The 15,648-nt window shown below is 43.0% G+C and overlaps 2 protein-coding genes across 2 annotated transcripts in view; one reads left to right on the top strand and one right to left on the bottom strand.

Annotated features, from left to right (window-relative positions):
• LOC122553385 (methylmalonate-semialdehyde dehydrogenase [acylating], mitochondrial-like) overlaps positions 1-12,479 on the bottom strand; it is a 34,380-nt gene extending 21,901 nt beyond the window's left edge. The window contains exons 1-2 of the mRNA XM_043697086.1: positions 12,474-12,479; positions 6,037-6,042 (exon numbers count right to left, since the gene is read on the bottom strand). The gene's annotated coding sequence lies outside the window, so the exon portion shown is untranslated. The remainder of the gene's footprint in view (positions 1-6,036; positions 6,043-12,473) is intronic.
• Positions 9,357-15,648, top strand: part of lin52 (lin-52 DREAM MuvB core complex component) — an 80,204-nt gene continuing 73,912 nt past the window's right edge. Inside the window, exons 1-3 of the mRNA XM_043697087.1 lie at positions 9,357-9,498; positions 10,290-10,364; positions 11,932-11,969. Of these exons, the coding sequence (XP_043553022.1) occupies positions 9,372-9,498; positions 10,290-10,364; positions 11,932-11,969 (240 nt within the window). The 5' untranslated portion in view covers positions 9,357-9,371. The remainder of the gene's footprint in view (positions 9,499-10,289; positions 10,365-11,931; positions 11,970-15,648) is intronic.

The following is a 15,648-nucleotide window of genomic DNA, read 5'->3' on the forward strand; positions in this document are numbered from 1 at the left end:
ACATCAAAAACATTTCTGAACTGACAGCCAGACTACTGCGACCACAAGGACTCATAACAGCACACAAACCAACAGCCACTCTCAGACAACAACTCACCAGGACGAAGGACCCGATACCCAGCATGAGCAAAACCAATGTAGTGTACAAAATTCCATGCAAGGACTGCACAAAACATTACATAGGACAAACAGGAAGACAGCTAACGGTCCGCGTCCATGAACACCCACTAGCCACAAAACGACATGACCAGCTATCCTTAGTAGCCACACACTCAGATGACAAGCAACATGAGTTCGACTGGGACAACACTACTATTATAGGGCAAGCCAAACAGAGAACAGCCAGGGAATTCCTAGAGGCATGGCACTCATCCACAGATTCAATCAATAAGCACATCGACCTGGACCCAATATACCGGCCACTGCAGCGGACAGCTGGAACTGACAACCGGAAACGGCAGGTACAAATCACAATAAATGCTGGAGGAAACATCACAGAAGCGCTTCACAGGAGGGTCCCAAGCACTGAGGACTTCACCTAGACAGGGGACGAAACGTCTGCAACGCAAATTCCCAGCTCGGCGAACAGAACCACAACAACTTTATGGTTATTAATTGTGGCATACTTCTGGGAATCCCCATCTAACTGCAATTGCAAGTACACAAGGCTCATGTCCAGCGTCATGAAAGACAGCCCCCTGCCAGCTTTGTCTCTACCTCTGTGTGAGGAATTGGGCATTTACATAGCTGCGAAAAGCAGTTTACCATTTATTTACCAAGGCAAACTGACCCTTTGTACTTCATAATCGGTACAACGGATGCTGCCTATTCTGCAAATTGGATAAGTTTGATAATTCTTTCTTTTACCAGCCTTCTGATTTCTGACTGTACTTTTGCCTGTAAGGTAAATGGCCTCCTAAAATCATGGACTTGCTTCCTGATAAACATGCAAGTTGGCCTTGACTCCTTTGATTGTCCCTTGACCTTCCCGAAAAACTGTCGGATATTTAATTAGAAAGTCACTCAGGCTGCCATTTTCTAATCAAAAAATGTTGAGCCAATCTAGATGAATCTTTTTGATCCATTCTGCCCAAACAAGCTTGGGACCAAGCCTTTTACTACAATCAGTGATAACTGAACCAACTTGCGCCAAATTTCCCATTGATCAAGCCAGTTGTAGTGCCTGTTTGAAGTCCAGAGCTGAAAATGTGTTGCTGGTAAAGCACAGCAGGTCAGGCAGCATCCAAGGAACAGGAGAATCGACGTTTCGGGCATAAGCCCTTCTTCAGGAATGAGGAAAGTGTGTTCAGCAGGCTAAGATAAAAGGTAGGGAGGAGGGACTTGGGGGAGGGGCGTTGGAAATGTGATAGGTGGAAAGAGGTCAAGGTGAGGGTTTTTAGGTTAAAGTGGGGTGGGGGCGGAGAGGTCAGGAAGAAGATTGTAGGTTAGGAGGGCGGTGCTGAAATCGCGGGATTTGACTGAGACAAGGTGGGGGGAGGGGAAATGAGGAAACTGGTGAAATCTGAGTTCATCCCTTGTGGTTGGAGGGTTCCCAGGCGGAAGATGAGGCGCTCTTCCTCCAACCGTCGTGTTTTGTGGTCTGACGGTGGAGGAGTCCAAAGACCTGCATATCCTTGGTGGAGTGGAAGGAGGAGTTGAAGTGTTGAGCCACAGGGTTGTTGGGTTGGTTGGTCCGGGTGTCCCAGAGGTGTTCTCTGAAGCGCTCTGCAAATAGGCGGCCTGTCTCCCCAATATAGAGGAGGCCACATCGGGTGCAGCGGATGCAATAGATAATGTGTGTGGAGGTGCAGGTGAATTTCTGGCGGATATGGAAGTTTCCTTTGGGGCCTTGGAGGGAAGTGAGGGGGGAGGTGTGGGCACAAGTCTTACACCTCCTGCGGTTGCAGTGGAGGTTGGGTTGGTGGGGGTGTGTGGATCTGACGAGGGAGTCACGGAGGGAATGGTCTTTACAGAACGCTGATAGGGGAGGGGAGGGAAATATATCCCTGGTGGTGGGGTCCGTTTGGAGGTGGCGGAAATGATTGCGGTCCTTGAAGAAGGAGGCCATCTGGGTTGTACGTTTTTGGAACTGGTCCTCCTGGGAGCAGATGCGGCGGAGACGAAGGAATTGGGAGAATGGGATGGCGTTTTTACAGGGGGCAGCGTGGGAGGAGGTGTAGTCAAGGTAGCTCTGGGAGTCGGTCGGGGGAGATCGTGCCTTACCAACTTAAGAGAGTTCTTTGAGAAAGTGACCAAGTTGATAGATGAAGAAAGGGCTGTAGATGTCTCATACATTGACGTTAGTAAGCTGTTTGATCAGGTTCCCCATGGTAAACTAATGGAGAAAGTGAAGTCACATGGTGTGCAGGGTGTTCTTGCTCAGTGGATAGAGAACTGGTTGAACAACATGAGACAGAGCGTAGTAGTTGAAGGGAGTTTCTTGAAATGGAGAAACGTGACCAGTAGTGTTCCACAGGGGACTGTCAGAGAATACAGATAGACTGGAGAGTTGGGCGGAGAAGTGGCAGATGGAGTTCAATCCGGGCAAATGTGAGGTGCTGCATTTTGGAAAGTCTAATTCTAGAGCGAGCTATAATGTAAAAGGAAGAGACTTGGGAAAAGTTGATGAGCAGAGAGATCTGGGAGTTCAGGTCCATTGTACCCTGAAGGTGCTGCACAGGTGGATAGAGTGGTCAAGAAGGCATATGGTATGCTTGCCTTCATTGGACAGGGTATTGAGAATAAGAGCTGGCAGATAATGTTAGAGTTGTATGAGACCTTTGGTTCGGCCGTATTTAGAATACTGTGTACAGTTCTGATCACCACATTACCAAAAGGATGTGTGGACGCTTTGGAGAGGGTGCAGAGGAGGTTTACGAGGATGTTGCCGGGGATGGAAGGTGCTAGTTATGAAGAGAGGTAAAGTAGGTTAGGATTGTTTTAATTAGAAAAAATAAAGAGATTGAGGGGGGAACCTGATTAATGTCGACAAAATCATGAAGGGTATAAACAGGGTGGATAGAGATAAGCTTTTTCCCAGGGTGAGGGATTCAATAAAGAGAGGTTATGCATCCAAGGTGAGAGGAGAAAAACTTAAGGGGATACACGCAGAAAGTTCTTTACACAGAGGGTGGTAGATGCCTCTGTGTAAAGGCACGTTGTCAACAGAGGTAGTAGAGGCAGGCACATTAGATTCATTTAAAGGTGCCTTTGGACAGATGTATGAGTAGTTGGGGAGCAGAGGGATACAGATCCTTAGGAATTGGGCGATAGGTTTAGACAGTGGATTTGGATCGGCACAGGCTTGGAGGGCTGAAGGGCCTATTCCTGGGCTGTAAATTTTCTTTCTTTTCTTTCTTTGATTTCCCCTGGACCTCGAATTGCTGATAGCGTCTCAGAATTAGAGGAGCCAAAGGTTATAGTATCTAATGCTTCAGGGACAGTTAAGCACTCAATAACCAAAAAACCTACCGCTCCACAAGCTGTCAGGAGAAGTATACGTTGCTATTCATCTACCCCTTATGGGGAGGTAATGCCAAATGGTATTGTCACTGGACTGTTAATCCAGAGACCAGATAATGTTCTGGGGACCCAGGTTCAAAACCCACCACAGTAGATGGTGGAAACCTATCTAAAAAGTATGGCTGTCAGACTAGGCATAATAGAATGTTTCCAACTGAGGTCTTACAAACGATTATATAGATTTATTAAGATTTCTTTGCTTTTGTATTTTAAACATCTACCCGAGGCCTGTTTGACAATCCTATTTTAATAAAAAAGCAGTCTTCAAGGATTTGTGTATGTGAGGTGCAGGTCACCCAATTCTGAAAAATAGTTTGGACTCAATGTTTAACATTCTTTCTCTCTTTGCAGATGCTGCCAGACCTGCTGAGTTTCTCCAATGTTTTCTGTTTCAGGTCACTCTGTATCTGCATTCCTTAAAAATTACACCATTGAATTTATACTGCATCTTAATGTTTCGAAATGACCAGTTTGATTCAGTTACATAATAACTCAATATTTCTTTTTCAAGATTTGGAGATGCCAGTGTTGGACTGGGGTGTACAAAGTTAAAAATCACACAACATCAGGTTATAGTCCAACAGGTTTAATTGGAAGCACACTAGCTTTCAGAGCGTCGCTCCTTCATCAGGTGTTAGTGAAGGGCTCAATCCTAACACACAGAGTGTGTGTGTGTGTGTGTGTGTGTGTGTGTGGCAATGGTGGTCACCTGTAATGTGACATGAACCCAAGGTCCCGGTTGAGGCCCTCCCTATGGGTACCGAACTTAGCTATCGGCCTCTGCTCAACCACTTTTCGCTGCTGCCTGTCCCAAAGTCCACCTTGGAGGATGGTCACCCGAAGGTCCGAGGTCGAATGTCCTTTTTCAATACAGCCTTACATGCCTCCATTCAATCAACCCTCCGATATCACCCTTCAATGCTAAAGTGTCATTTTTCTCCAATCTTCAGTCTCTTGATTTTGTAGCATAGCTTGTGATTCTTCTCTATATAGCTTCCAGGACTTGTTTCTGTCTGTCTTATTTCTTGACAATCAGAACTGAATGCAGAACTCATGGTGCAGTTTGATCAGTGCACCATAAGATTTGATAATTTAGCTCATCTGACTTGTAATCTGCTGTTTACATTATGTAATTAATTGTCTTGTTGACCTTGTTAATTACTGCTAAACAGCAAGGGTTCATTTACTTGACTCTCCTAGTCAAACAGGTGGCGTGAGAGTGACAGCTTTTGACATCAAGGCTGCATTTGACCATGTGTGGTATCAAGAAGTCCTAGCAAACTGGATTGAATGGGTATTGGGGGCAAACTCTTCAGTGGTTAAAGTTACACCTGGTACTTAGGAAGATGATTGTGGTTATTAAAGGTCAGTCACCATAGCTGTAGAACATCTCAGGAGTTCGTGAGTGTAGTGTCCCAGACTCAACCATCTTCAGCTGCTTCATCAATGACCTTCCCTTCATCATAAGGTAAGAAGTGGTGGGGGTGTTTCCTGATGATTCAATTATGTTCAGCACTATTCACAACTCATAGAGTCATCGAGATGTACAGCAGGGAAATAGACCCTTCGGTCCAACCCGTCCATGCTGACCAGATATCCCAACCCAATCTAGTCTCACCTGTCAGTACCTGGCCCATATCCCTCCAAACTCTTCCTATTCATATACCCATCCAAATGCTTCTTAAATGTTGCAATTGTACCAGCCTCCACCACTTCCTCTGGCTGCTCATTCCATACCCGTAGCACCCTCTGTGTGAAAAAGTTGCCCCATAAATCTCTTTTATATCCTTCCCCTCTCACCCTAAACCTATGTCCTCTAGTTCTGGACTCCCTGACCCCAGCGAAAAGACTTTGCCTATTTACCCTATTCATGCCCCTCATAATTTTGTAAACCTCTATAAGGTCACCCCTTAGCCTCCGACGCTCCAGGGAAAACAGCCCCAACCTGTTCAGCCTCTCCCTATAGCTCAAATCCTCCAACCCTGGCAACATCCTTGTACATCTTTTCTGAACCCTTTCAAGTTTCACAACGTTTTCCGATAGGAAGGAGATCAGAATTGCATGCAATATTCCAACAGTCGCCTAACCAATGTCCTGTACAGCAGCAACATGACCTCCCAACTACTGTACTCAATACTCTGACCAATAAAGGAAAGTATACCAAATGCCTTGTTCATTATCCTATCTACTTGCCACTCCACATTCAAGGAGCTATGAACCTGCACGCCAAGGTCTCTTTGTTCAGCAACACTCCCTAGGACCTTACCATTAAGTGTATAAATCCTGCTAAAATTTGCTTTCCCAAAATGCAACACCTCATATTTTTCTGAATTAAACTCCATCTATAGACAATAGGTGCAGGAGTAGGCCATTCTGCCCTTCGCGCCTGCACCACCATTCAATATGATCATGGCTGATCATCCTTAATCAGTATCCTGTTCCTGCGTTGATTCCACTATCCTTGAAAGCTCTATCCAATTCTTTCTTAAATGAATCCAGAGACTGGGCCTCCACTGCCCTCTGGGGCAGAGCATTCCACACAGCCACCACTCTCTGGGTGAAGAGGTTTCTCCTCATCTCTGTCCTAAATGGTCTACCCCGTATTTTTAAGCTGTGTCCTCTGGTTCGGCACTCACCCATCAGCGGAAACATGTTTCCTGCCTCCAGAGTGTCCAATCCTTTAATAATCTTATATGTCTCAATCAGATCCCCTCTCAGTCTTCTAAACTCAAGGGTATACAAGCCCAGTCGCTCCAGTCTTTCAGCGTAAGGTAGTCCTGCCATTCCAGGAATTGATCTCGTGAATCTACGCTGCACTCCCTCAATAGCCAGAATGTCTTTCCTCAAATTTGGAGACCAGAACTCCATCTGTCACCTCTCAGCCCATTGGCCCATCTGGTCAAGATCCTGTTGTAATCTGAAGTAACCCTCTTTGCTGTCCACTACACCTCCAATTTTGATGTCATCTGCAAACTTACTAACTGTACCTCTTATGCTCGCATCCAAATCATTTATGTAAATGACGAAAAGTAGAGGACCCAGCACCGATCCTTGTGGCACTCCACTGGTCACAGGCCTCCAGTCTGAAAAACAACCCTCCACCACCACCCTCTGCCTTCTACTTTTGAGCCAGTTCTGTATCCAAATGGCTAGTTCTCCCTGTATTCCGTGAGATCTAACCTTGCTAATCAATCTCCCATGGGGAACCTTGTCGAATGCCTTACCGAAGACTATATAGATCACATCTACTGCTCTGCCCTCATCAATCCTCTTTTGTTACTTCCTCAAAAAACTTAATCAAGCTTGTGAGACATGATTTCCCACGCACAAAGCCACGTTGACTATCCTTAATCAGTCCTTGCCTTTCCAAATACGTGTAACTCCTGTCCCTCAGGATTCCCTCCAACAACTTGCCCACCACCAATGTCAGGCTCACTGGTCTATAATTCTCTGGCTTGTCCTTACCACCCTTCTTAAACAGTGGCACCACATTAGCCAACTTCCAGTTTCCAGCACCTCACCTGTGACTATCGATGATACAAATATTTCAGCAAGAGGCCCAGCAATCACTTCTCTGGCTTCCCACAGAGTTCTAGGGTACACCTGATCAGATCCTGGGGATTTATCCACCTTTACCCGTTTCAAGTAATCCAGCACTTCCTCCTCTGTAATCTGGACATTTTGCAAGATGTCACCATCTATTTCCCTGCGGTCTATATCTTCCATATCCTTTTCCACAGTAAATACTGATGCAAAAAACTAATTTAGTATCTTCCCCATTTTCTGTGGCCCACACAAAGGCTGCCTTGCTGATCTTTGAGGGGCCCTATTCTCTTCCTAGTTACCCTTTTGTCCTTAATGTATTTGTAAAAACTCTTTGGATTCTCCTTAATTCTATTTGCCAGAGTTATTTCATGTCCCCTTTTTTCCCCTCCTGAATTCTCTCTTAAGTATGCTCCTACTTCTTTTGTACTCTTCTAAAGATTCCTGAATCTATCCTGTCTATACCTTGCATGTGCTTCCTTCTTTTTCTTAACCAAACCCTCAATTTCTTTAGTCATCCAGCATTCCCTATACCTATCACCCTGACAGGAATATACTTTCTCTGGATTCTTGTTGTCTCATTTCTGAAGGCTTCCCTTTACCTGCGAACATCTGCCCCCAAGCAGCTTTTGAAAGTTCTTGCCTAATACCGTCAAAATTGGCCTTTCTCCAATTTAGAACTTCAACTTTTAGATCTGGTCTACCTTTTCCATCATTATTTTAAATCTAATAGAATTATGGTCGCTGGCCCCAAAGTGCTCCCCCACTGACACCCCAGTCACCTGCCCTGCCTTATTTCCCAAGAGTAGGTCAAGTTTTGTGCCTTCTCTAGTAAGTACATCCACATTCTGAATCAGAAAATTGTCTTGTACACACTTAACAAATTCCTCTCCATCTAAACCCTTAACAGTATGGCAGTCCCAGTCTATGTTTGGAAGGTTAAAATCCCCTACCATAACCACCCTATTATTCTTACAGATAGCTGAGATCTCCTTAAAAGTTTGTTTCTCAATTTCCTTCCGACTATTAGGGAGTCTATAATACAATCTCATTAAGGTTATCCTCCCTTCATTATTTCTCAGTTTCACCCAAATAACTTCCCCGGATGTATTTCCAAGAATATCCTCCCTCAGCACAGCTGTAATCCTATCCCTTATCAAAAATGCCACTCCCCCTCCTCTCTTGCCTCCCTTTTTATCCTTCCTGTAGCATTTGTATCCTGGAACATTACCTCCTCAGATACTGAAGAAGTGCATGTTCAAATGCAACAAGATCTGGACATATCCAGGTTTGGGCTGGCCAGTGGCAAGTAACAACTGTGCCACATGGACAGAATGGGCAAGTTGGGCCAAAGGGCCTATTTTCATACAGTAGGCCTCTACGACTCTACATAAATGCCAGGCAATGACCATCTCCAATAAAACACAATGTCAGCAATGCCCCTTGACATTCACTGAATCACTGACTCATCCATTATCAACATTCTTGGGGTTACCAATCGACCAGAACTCAATTTGACTTGCAACATAAAAACAGTGACGACAAGAGCAAGCCAGATGCTATAAATATTGCTGTGGATAACTCACTCCGAGTTCCCAAAGCATGTCCACCATTTACAAGGCACAAATCAGGAGTGTAATGGAATACTCCCCACTTTCCAGGATGGGTGCAGCTCCAACAATAGGGGAGAAGTGTGAAATTATTCACAACAAAAGCAGCCCACTTGATTGGCAGCACATCCACAAGCATCCATGCCCTTCACCGTGGATGCTCAGTAGCAGTAATGTGTGCTACTTACAAGATAGAATGCATAAATCACCTAAGATCCTTAGACAACACCTTCCAAACCCATGATCACTTCTATCTGGAAGGACAGGAGCAGCAGATACATGGGCACTCCACCATCTGCAAGCCCTCAGCAAGTCATTCACCATCCTGACTTGGAAAAATATCACCGTTCCTTCACTGTTGCTGTGTCAAAATTCTGAAATTCCTTTCCGAGCAACCTGTAGCACATAGACTGTGGCTGTTCAAGAAGGTAGCTTACCACCGTCTCCTCAAGGGCAAGTAAAGATTGGCTAGCCACTAGTGCCTACTAAGTTATTATGAATATCAATATGATATATATTTACATGTAAAATGGAAACTGCATGGTAAATATGCCATAGCTTGCTGAAGATTCTAAATATAGGTTTCGAATATTAATAATTCATTGCAAGACTTTTCAAATGCATATTGACTCATATCTGCAGACCTCGTCCACTTAAAAGTTGCTTGAAGATGAAGGGTGATATATAGTAGTTCACATGAAGGATCATGGAAATCTCTTCCCCAAACAGCTGGTCATTTGGAGGCGAATTGAAAATTTCAAAACCAAGATTGGTAGATCTCTTTTGCTAGGCAAGAATATCAAGCAATTTGGAGTTAAGGCAGGTAAATTCACGAAGATGCACTAAAGCCAAGTTCCAATTAAATGATGAAAGAGACTCAAGTGGCTGAATGATCTTCTTTGTTGTATTTTCCTGTAATCTTTGACTTTTTACTAGCTGATTGGTTAGTACAGTATTACAATAAAACAGGTGATGTACACATCATTGTTTCCATGCATTAGTAGTCCTTTTATGTTAACCTTTAACATTGAACCTGCTTATTTAAACATATAAAATAGCTATTGACTATGTAGTAATAGGTGTTATATAGCAGTTTGTGGTGAGGGGCCAAGTTTCTGAAGTCTGTCACCATTTCGTGTTTAAAAAGAAGCCTTACTAATTTATTATTTTGAATTAAAATCCTTGAGTTGGTAACACTGACTTTTTGGTAGTATGTTAAACTGAATGGGTATAATGCTGCGAGGTGCTTTCTGTCATTGTATTTCACTCCAGAGGTGATGCTGTATCCTCTACAAATAGTTACAAAACAGCAAGACTCAGAAATTTGCGTGTTTGCCAGTACCTAAACCGTTAAACTATGTTTACAGTGCTCAGACATTCCTACATAAATTCAGTATCAAAGTTCTGAAAATTGGATATGGAATTCTGAAAGCATTCTCATGATTCAAATGCTGCACGTAACAGTTAGAATATATTATTTCCTTCTAATTTTACTCCTTTCTGGATCTTGTTGTTATATATTAAGACCATTCAGCCACAAATATTTTTTGTTCTAAAATATATGATCGGAGTCATTCTGGCCACTTATCGAATATTTTGGTTCTATACTGTCAGGTGCAGATTTAGAGCAGTCTTTGCTGAGCTTCGAGAAGTTGGACAGAGCTTCACCAGATTTATGGCCAGAACAAAGTAAGATATTTTTATTATAATTTGAAATCTTGCATAATACTGTCAATGAATATGATATCAAATGATTAGCTTAAACTGAACAATTCAATGTAGAAGGCAATGAAAGTTATCATATAGGAGGCCCATTTGGTTTAAAAGTATGAGATCTCATGAGCACCACATGATGCAAATTGTGCATCTATGAAGTAAACCAAACATTTCATAGAGAGAGTCCACAGTGAGTGAACACATCCGACTGCCCAATGCAGGGAGTGGATTGGATGCCACTTTTGCATAGTGTTTCACAGCAAAACCATGGGCTGAAAAGCCACAGGCAACTGGTGGGCTGAACATCTCACAGTAGCAAAAGATGTTTCTTAAACTGCTGTAAATCATAGAATTTCTACAGTATGGGAGTAGGCCATTTGGCCCATATAGTCCACACCAACCCTCCAAAGAACAGCCCACCCATAGCCACCATCCTACCCGATTCCTATAACCCATTATTTCCCATGGCTAACCCACCTAGCCTGCACATCCCTGGACACTGTGGGCAATTTAGTGGAGCCAGTCCACCTAACCTACATATCTTTGGACTGAGGGAGGAAACTGAAGCACCCGGAGGAAACCCAAGCAGTCACGGGGAGAATGTGCAAACTCCACGCAGTTGCCCAAGGGTTTAATTGAACCCAGGTCCATGGTGCTGTGAGGCATCAGTACTAACCACTGAGCCATCGTGCTGCTCCAAATTACATTAAAGATTTGTAAAAATTAACAGACCTATGAAAATATGAAAGATGGTATAAGCAGAACAGTTCGTATTATGCAATATCGGAGATGACTGAAATAAACTCAGTGTGTTACGTACATTGCTGTCAAGTGTAGTTTCCTAAAATGGATGTGTAAAAGATAGTACACTATTCTTGCAGAGATTTAAGCTTAGACTATTGATAATATAAAGCTCCCTTATTCTGGCCCAAGTCCACATCGACCCTCCAAAGAGTAACTAACCCAAACCCATTCATACCCTATTACTCTACATTTCCCCTACTAATGCACCTAACCTACACATCCCTGGACACTATGGGCAATTTAGTATGGCCAATTCACCTGTCCTGCACACCTTTGGACTGTGGGAGGAAACCCACACAGATATGGGGAGAATGTGCAAACTCCACACACAGTTGCCCAAGGCTGGAATCGAACCTGTGTCCCTGCGCTGTGAGGCAGCAATGCTAACCACTGAGCCACCACCATTCCTGTCTGAGCTTGTTTTAAGACTCCTATGTGAAATACATTTGAGAGGCCCAAATCCAGTTTCTAGTGCGTAAGAACTGTTTCAAATTTGGCAGTTTTATTCCAAGGTGAGATATCTGGTATGAGAATCTCTCAACAGTTCTGAAAGTGTGTCCTATTTCTGGGGCATAATGTTAGGACAGAGCAAAGAGAGATTTCCTGTCTATGCCCTAAGTTGGAACTGCCATGACGTCTCCAAAGAGAAACAGTATTCTGTAATTCAGTACTGACATTTTTTGCATTGATAGTAGTTTTACAAAAAAAAATCACACAATCTCCTTGTATCTTTCAGTGCCAGGGGTAGCGGAATTTGCAGCATCTTTCAAAAGTGTAAGTATTTTTGTGCAACTTGATGTCCTGATAAATTATTAGTTATATTGTGGTTGCTATTTCAGTCTCTATTATTATTATTATGTTCCACCTTATTAGTGCAGGCCAAAAATTCAAGAAATTCCTCAAATATTCAAGAAATAGTAAGTAATTTTGTGCAAAATTGAAATTCCTATTGGGAAGAAGAAAGCCTGCAAAAGTTATTACAAGAGAAATGTCATTTCAATTATTGTAGATAGTTTATAGAGTCAGGGAGGTCTGCAGTACCGAAAAAGGTCTTCTGGCTCATCAAGTCTGTGCTGGTCAAAAAAGAAACACCTAATTATTCTAACCCAATCTTCTAGCACTTGACCCATGGTATTGTAAATCTTAGCATTGCAAGTTTACATCCAAGTACTATTAATGTTACGAGGGTTTTTGTCTCTATCACCCTTACGGGCAGTGAATTCCAAATTCCCACCAGGTGGAGAGGAGAAAAAAGGTTTCCTCACATCCCCACTAAACCTCCTGCCATTACTTTAAATCTATGTCGCCCTGGTCATTGATCCCTCTACCAAGGGGAAAAGTTTCTTTCCATCTACCTTTGTATAATGATTGGCTCCAAGTCAAATTAAAGCTTAGACTTGACTGAATATTTTTGAAGAAGTAACAAAAATGATTGAGGGCGGAGTGGTGGATATATCCATAAGGACTTCAGTAAGGCATTTGATAAAGTTTCTCATGGTAGACTGGCTAGCAAGGAAAATTGGGAGAACTAGCCATTTGGACACAGAACTGGTTCAAAGGTAGAAGACAGACAGTGGTGGTAGAGGGTTACTTTTCAGACTGGAGGTCTATGACCAGCGGTGCACCACAAGGATTGGTTCAGGGTCCACTATTTATTGTCAATTATATAAATGATTTCAATATGAACATAGAAGGAGGTACAGTTCGTAAGTTTGCAGATAACACCAAAATTGGCAGTGTAGTGGGTAGCGAAGAAGGTTATCTTCTTGATCAGATGGACCAAGGAGTGGCAGATGGAGTTTAATTTAGATAAATGAGGTGCTGCATTTTGGAAAGGCAAATCAGAGCAGAACTTATACACTTAATGGAAAGGTCCTGGGGAGTATTGCTGAACACAGAAATTTTAGAGTGCGGGTTCATAATTTCTTGAAAGTGGAGTCACAGGTTAATAGGATAGTGAAGAAGGCGTTTAGTATGCTTACCTTTATTGGTCAGTGAGTTGAGTATAGGAGTTGGGAGGTCATGTTGCGGCTGTACAGGACATTGGTTAGGCCACTTTTGGAATACTGCATGCAGTCCTGGTCTCCCTGCTATCGGAAGGCTGTTGTGAAACTCGAAATGTTTCAGAGAGGATTTCTAAGGATGTTGCCAGGATAGAGGTTTTGAGCTAAAGGCAGAGGCTTTTTAGGCTGGGTGGGCGTCGGAGGCTGAGGAATGATCTTATGGACGTTTACAAAATAATGAGGGGTGTGGATAAGGTGAATAGATAAGGACTTTTCCCAGTGTGTGGGAGTCTAAAACTAGAGAGCAAAAGTTAAGGTGAGAGGGGAAAGATTTAAAGGGGATTTAAAGGGCAACATTTTCACACAGAGGGTGGTGCATGTATGGAATGGGCTGCCAGAAGAAGTGGGGGAGGCTGGAGCAATTACAACATGTAAAAGGCATCTGAATGGGTATATGAATAGGACCAATGCTGGCAAATGGGACTCTATAGTTAAATATGTGGACGACACAAAAATAGGCCTAACGGTAAGTTGCAATGAGGAAATAAGAACCTTACAAATGGATATAAATAGGTTAGGAGAGTGGGCCAAAATGTGACAGATGGAGTTTAACATGGATAAGTGCAAGGTCGAAAAAATGGGAAGGCAACGTATTATCTTAAAATACAGGAAATCTCTCTTTGGTCTGTCCTAACATTATGCCCCAGAAATGCCTTTCAGAACTGTTGAGAGATTTTTTTAGTTTCTCATACCAGCTATCACTTTGGAATAGTTTTTACCTCTCAAATGCATTTCACAAAAGGAGTCTTAAAACAAGCTCAGACTTGGGATGCTCCAGTGCAGAAGGATCTAGGTGCACCTGTTCATGAGTCACAGAAAACTGGCATGCAGGTACAGCAGACAATAAAGAATGTTTCTTTTATATCTAAAGGAATAGAATATAGTGGTAAGGAAGTATTTTTGCAACTATACAAACTATTGATGAGACCACAGCTGTAGTATTATGTGCAGTTTTGGTCCTCTTATTTGAGAAAAGATGAAGTGGCATTGGATGCAGTTCAGAGGAGGTTCACTAGATTGATCGCAGAGATGAGGGGTTTGTTGTATGAAGAGAGATTGAACAGTTTAGGCCTATACATTCTGGAATTTAAAGGAATGAGGGGAGATCAAATTGAGGTATTCAAGATGATAAAAGATGTGGATAAAATAGATGTGGAGCAGATGCTTCCTCTTATGGGGCATTCAAGGATGAGAGGTCACAGTCTTAGGATAAAGGGCAGCAAATTTAAAACCCTTGAGGAGAAACTACTTCTCCCAAAGGGTTGTGAATCTGTGGAATTTGCTACCCCATAGTGCGGTGGATGCTGGGACAGTGAGTAAATTTAAGGAGGAGTTAGACGTTTTTAATTGGTAATGGGTTGAAGGGATGTGGAGAGAAGGTGGGAAAATGGGGGTGAGGAGCATATCAGCCATGATCGAATAGTGGTGCAGACCTGATGGACCGAATGACCTAATTCTGCTCCTATATTTTATGAACATATTAATTTAGGATATGTGGTTGGCATGCATGAGTTGGTCTGAAGGATCTGTTTCCATGCTGTATGACTCTAAGATTTTATTCTTTGCATCTCTCAGCTGACTTTCTTGCCAAACTCAATCGTTAGCAGACTTGGCCTTCTCAACTAAACTGCTGATAAATGTTATCAGAAGGTGAGGCTCTAGTGCTGATCCTTTTCATTGCTCTGCTAAGTTATAGTCTATCAACCAAAAAATAGCCAGTTCAAGCTTACTCAGTTAAAGTTTCCCGTCCATTAATCATTTGTCAATCCATACTGAATAGCTCTGCAACACAATTTCCATTCCTTTTCCTCCTATTAAGTTTGACAGTTGAAATCACTTCAGGGGCTGGTATCCCATCACCAAGTCATCCTTTATTTTCATGTGCACAGTACATTGGCTCTGACCAGCCAGCTCAGAGCCAGTCCCTACAATGAGGAGACACTCTGAATCTCCTGTTTATATTTTATTAACCAGTACAAATTACACATAAAGTTAACATTAACAGCAATATACAAGAAACAGTAATTTACAGGGGAAAGGAGCAGCAAAGCCAGACCCCTAACCCCACTGTACAATCAGTTCACAGGGAAATGAGGACAAACCTCGAATCCCACCTTACAGTAAATGCAAACCAGGCAGTCCAATAAACCGCTGAAAATGTGTTGCTGGAAATGCGCAGCAGGTCAGGCAGCATCCAAGGAACAGGAGAATCGACATTTCAGGCATAAGCCCTTCTTCAGGAATGAGGAAAGTGTGTCGAGCAGGCTAAGATAAAAGGTAGGGAGGAGGGACTTGGGGGAGGGGCATTGGAAATGCGATAGGTCGAAGGAGGTCAAGGTGAGGGTGATAGGCCGGAGTGGGGTGGGGGCGGAGAGGTCAGGAAGAAGATT

Source organism: Chiloscyllium plagiosum, chromosome 10, assembly GCF_004010195.1.
Source record: "Chiloscyllium plagiosum isolate BGI_BamShark_2017 chromosome 10, ASM401019v2, whole genome shotgun sequence".
In the NCBI taxonomy this organism is placed as follows: Eukaryota; Metazoa; Chordata; class Chondrichthyes; order Orectolobiformes; family Hemiscylliidae; genus Chiloscyllium; species Chiloscyllium plagiosum.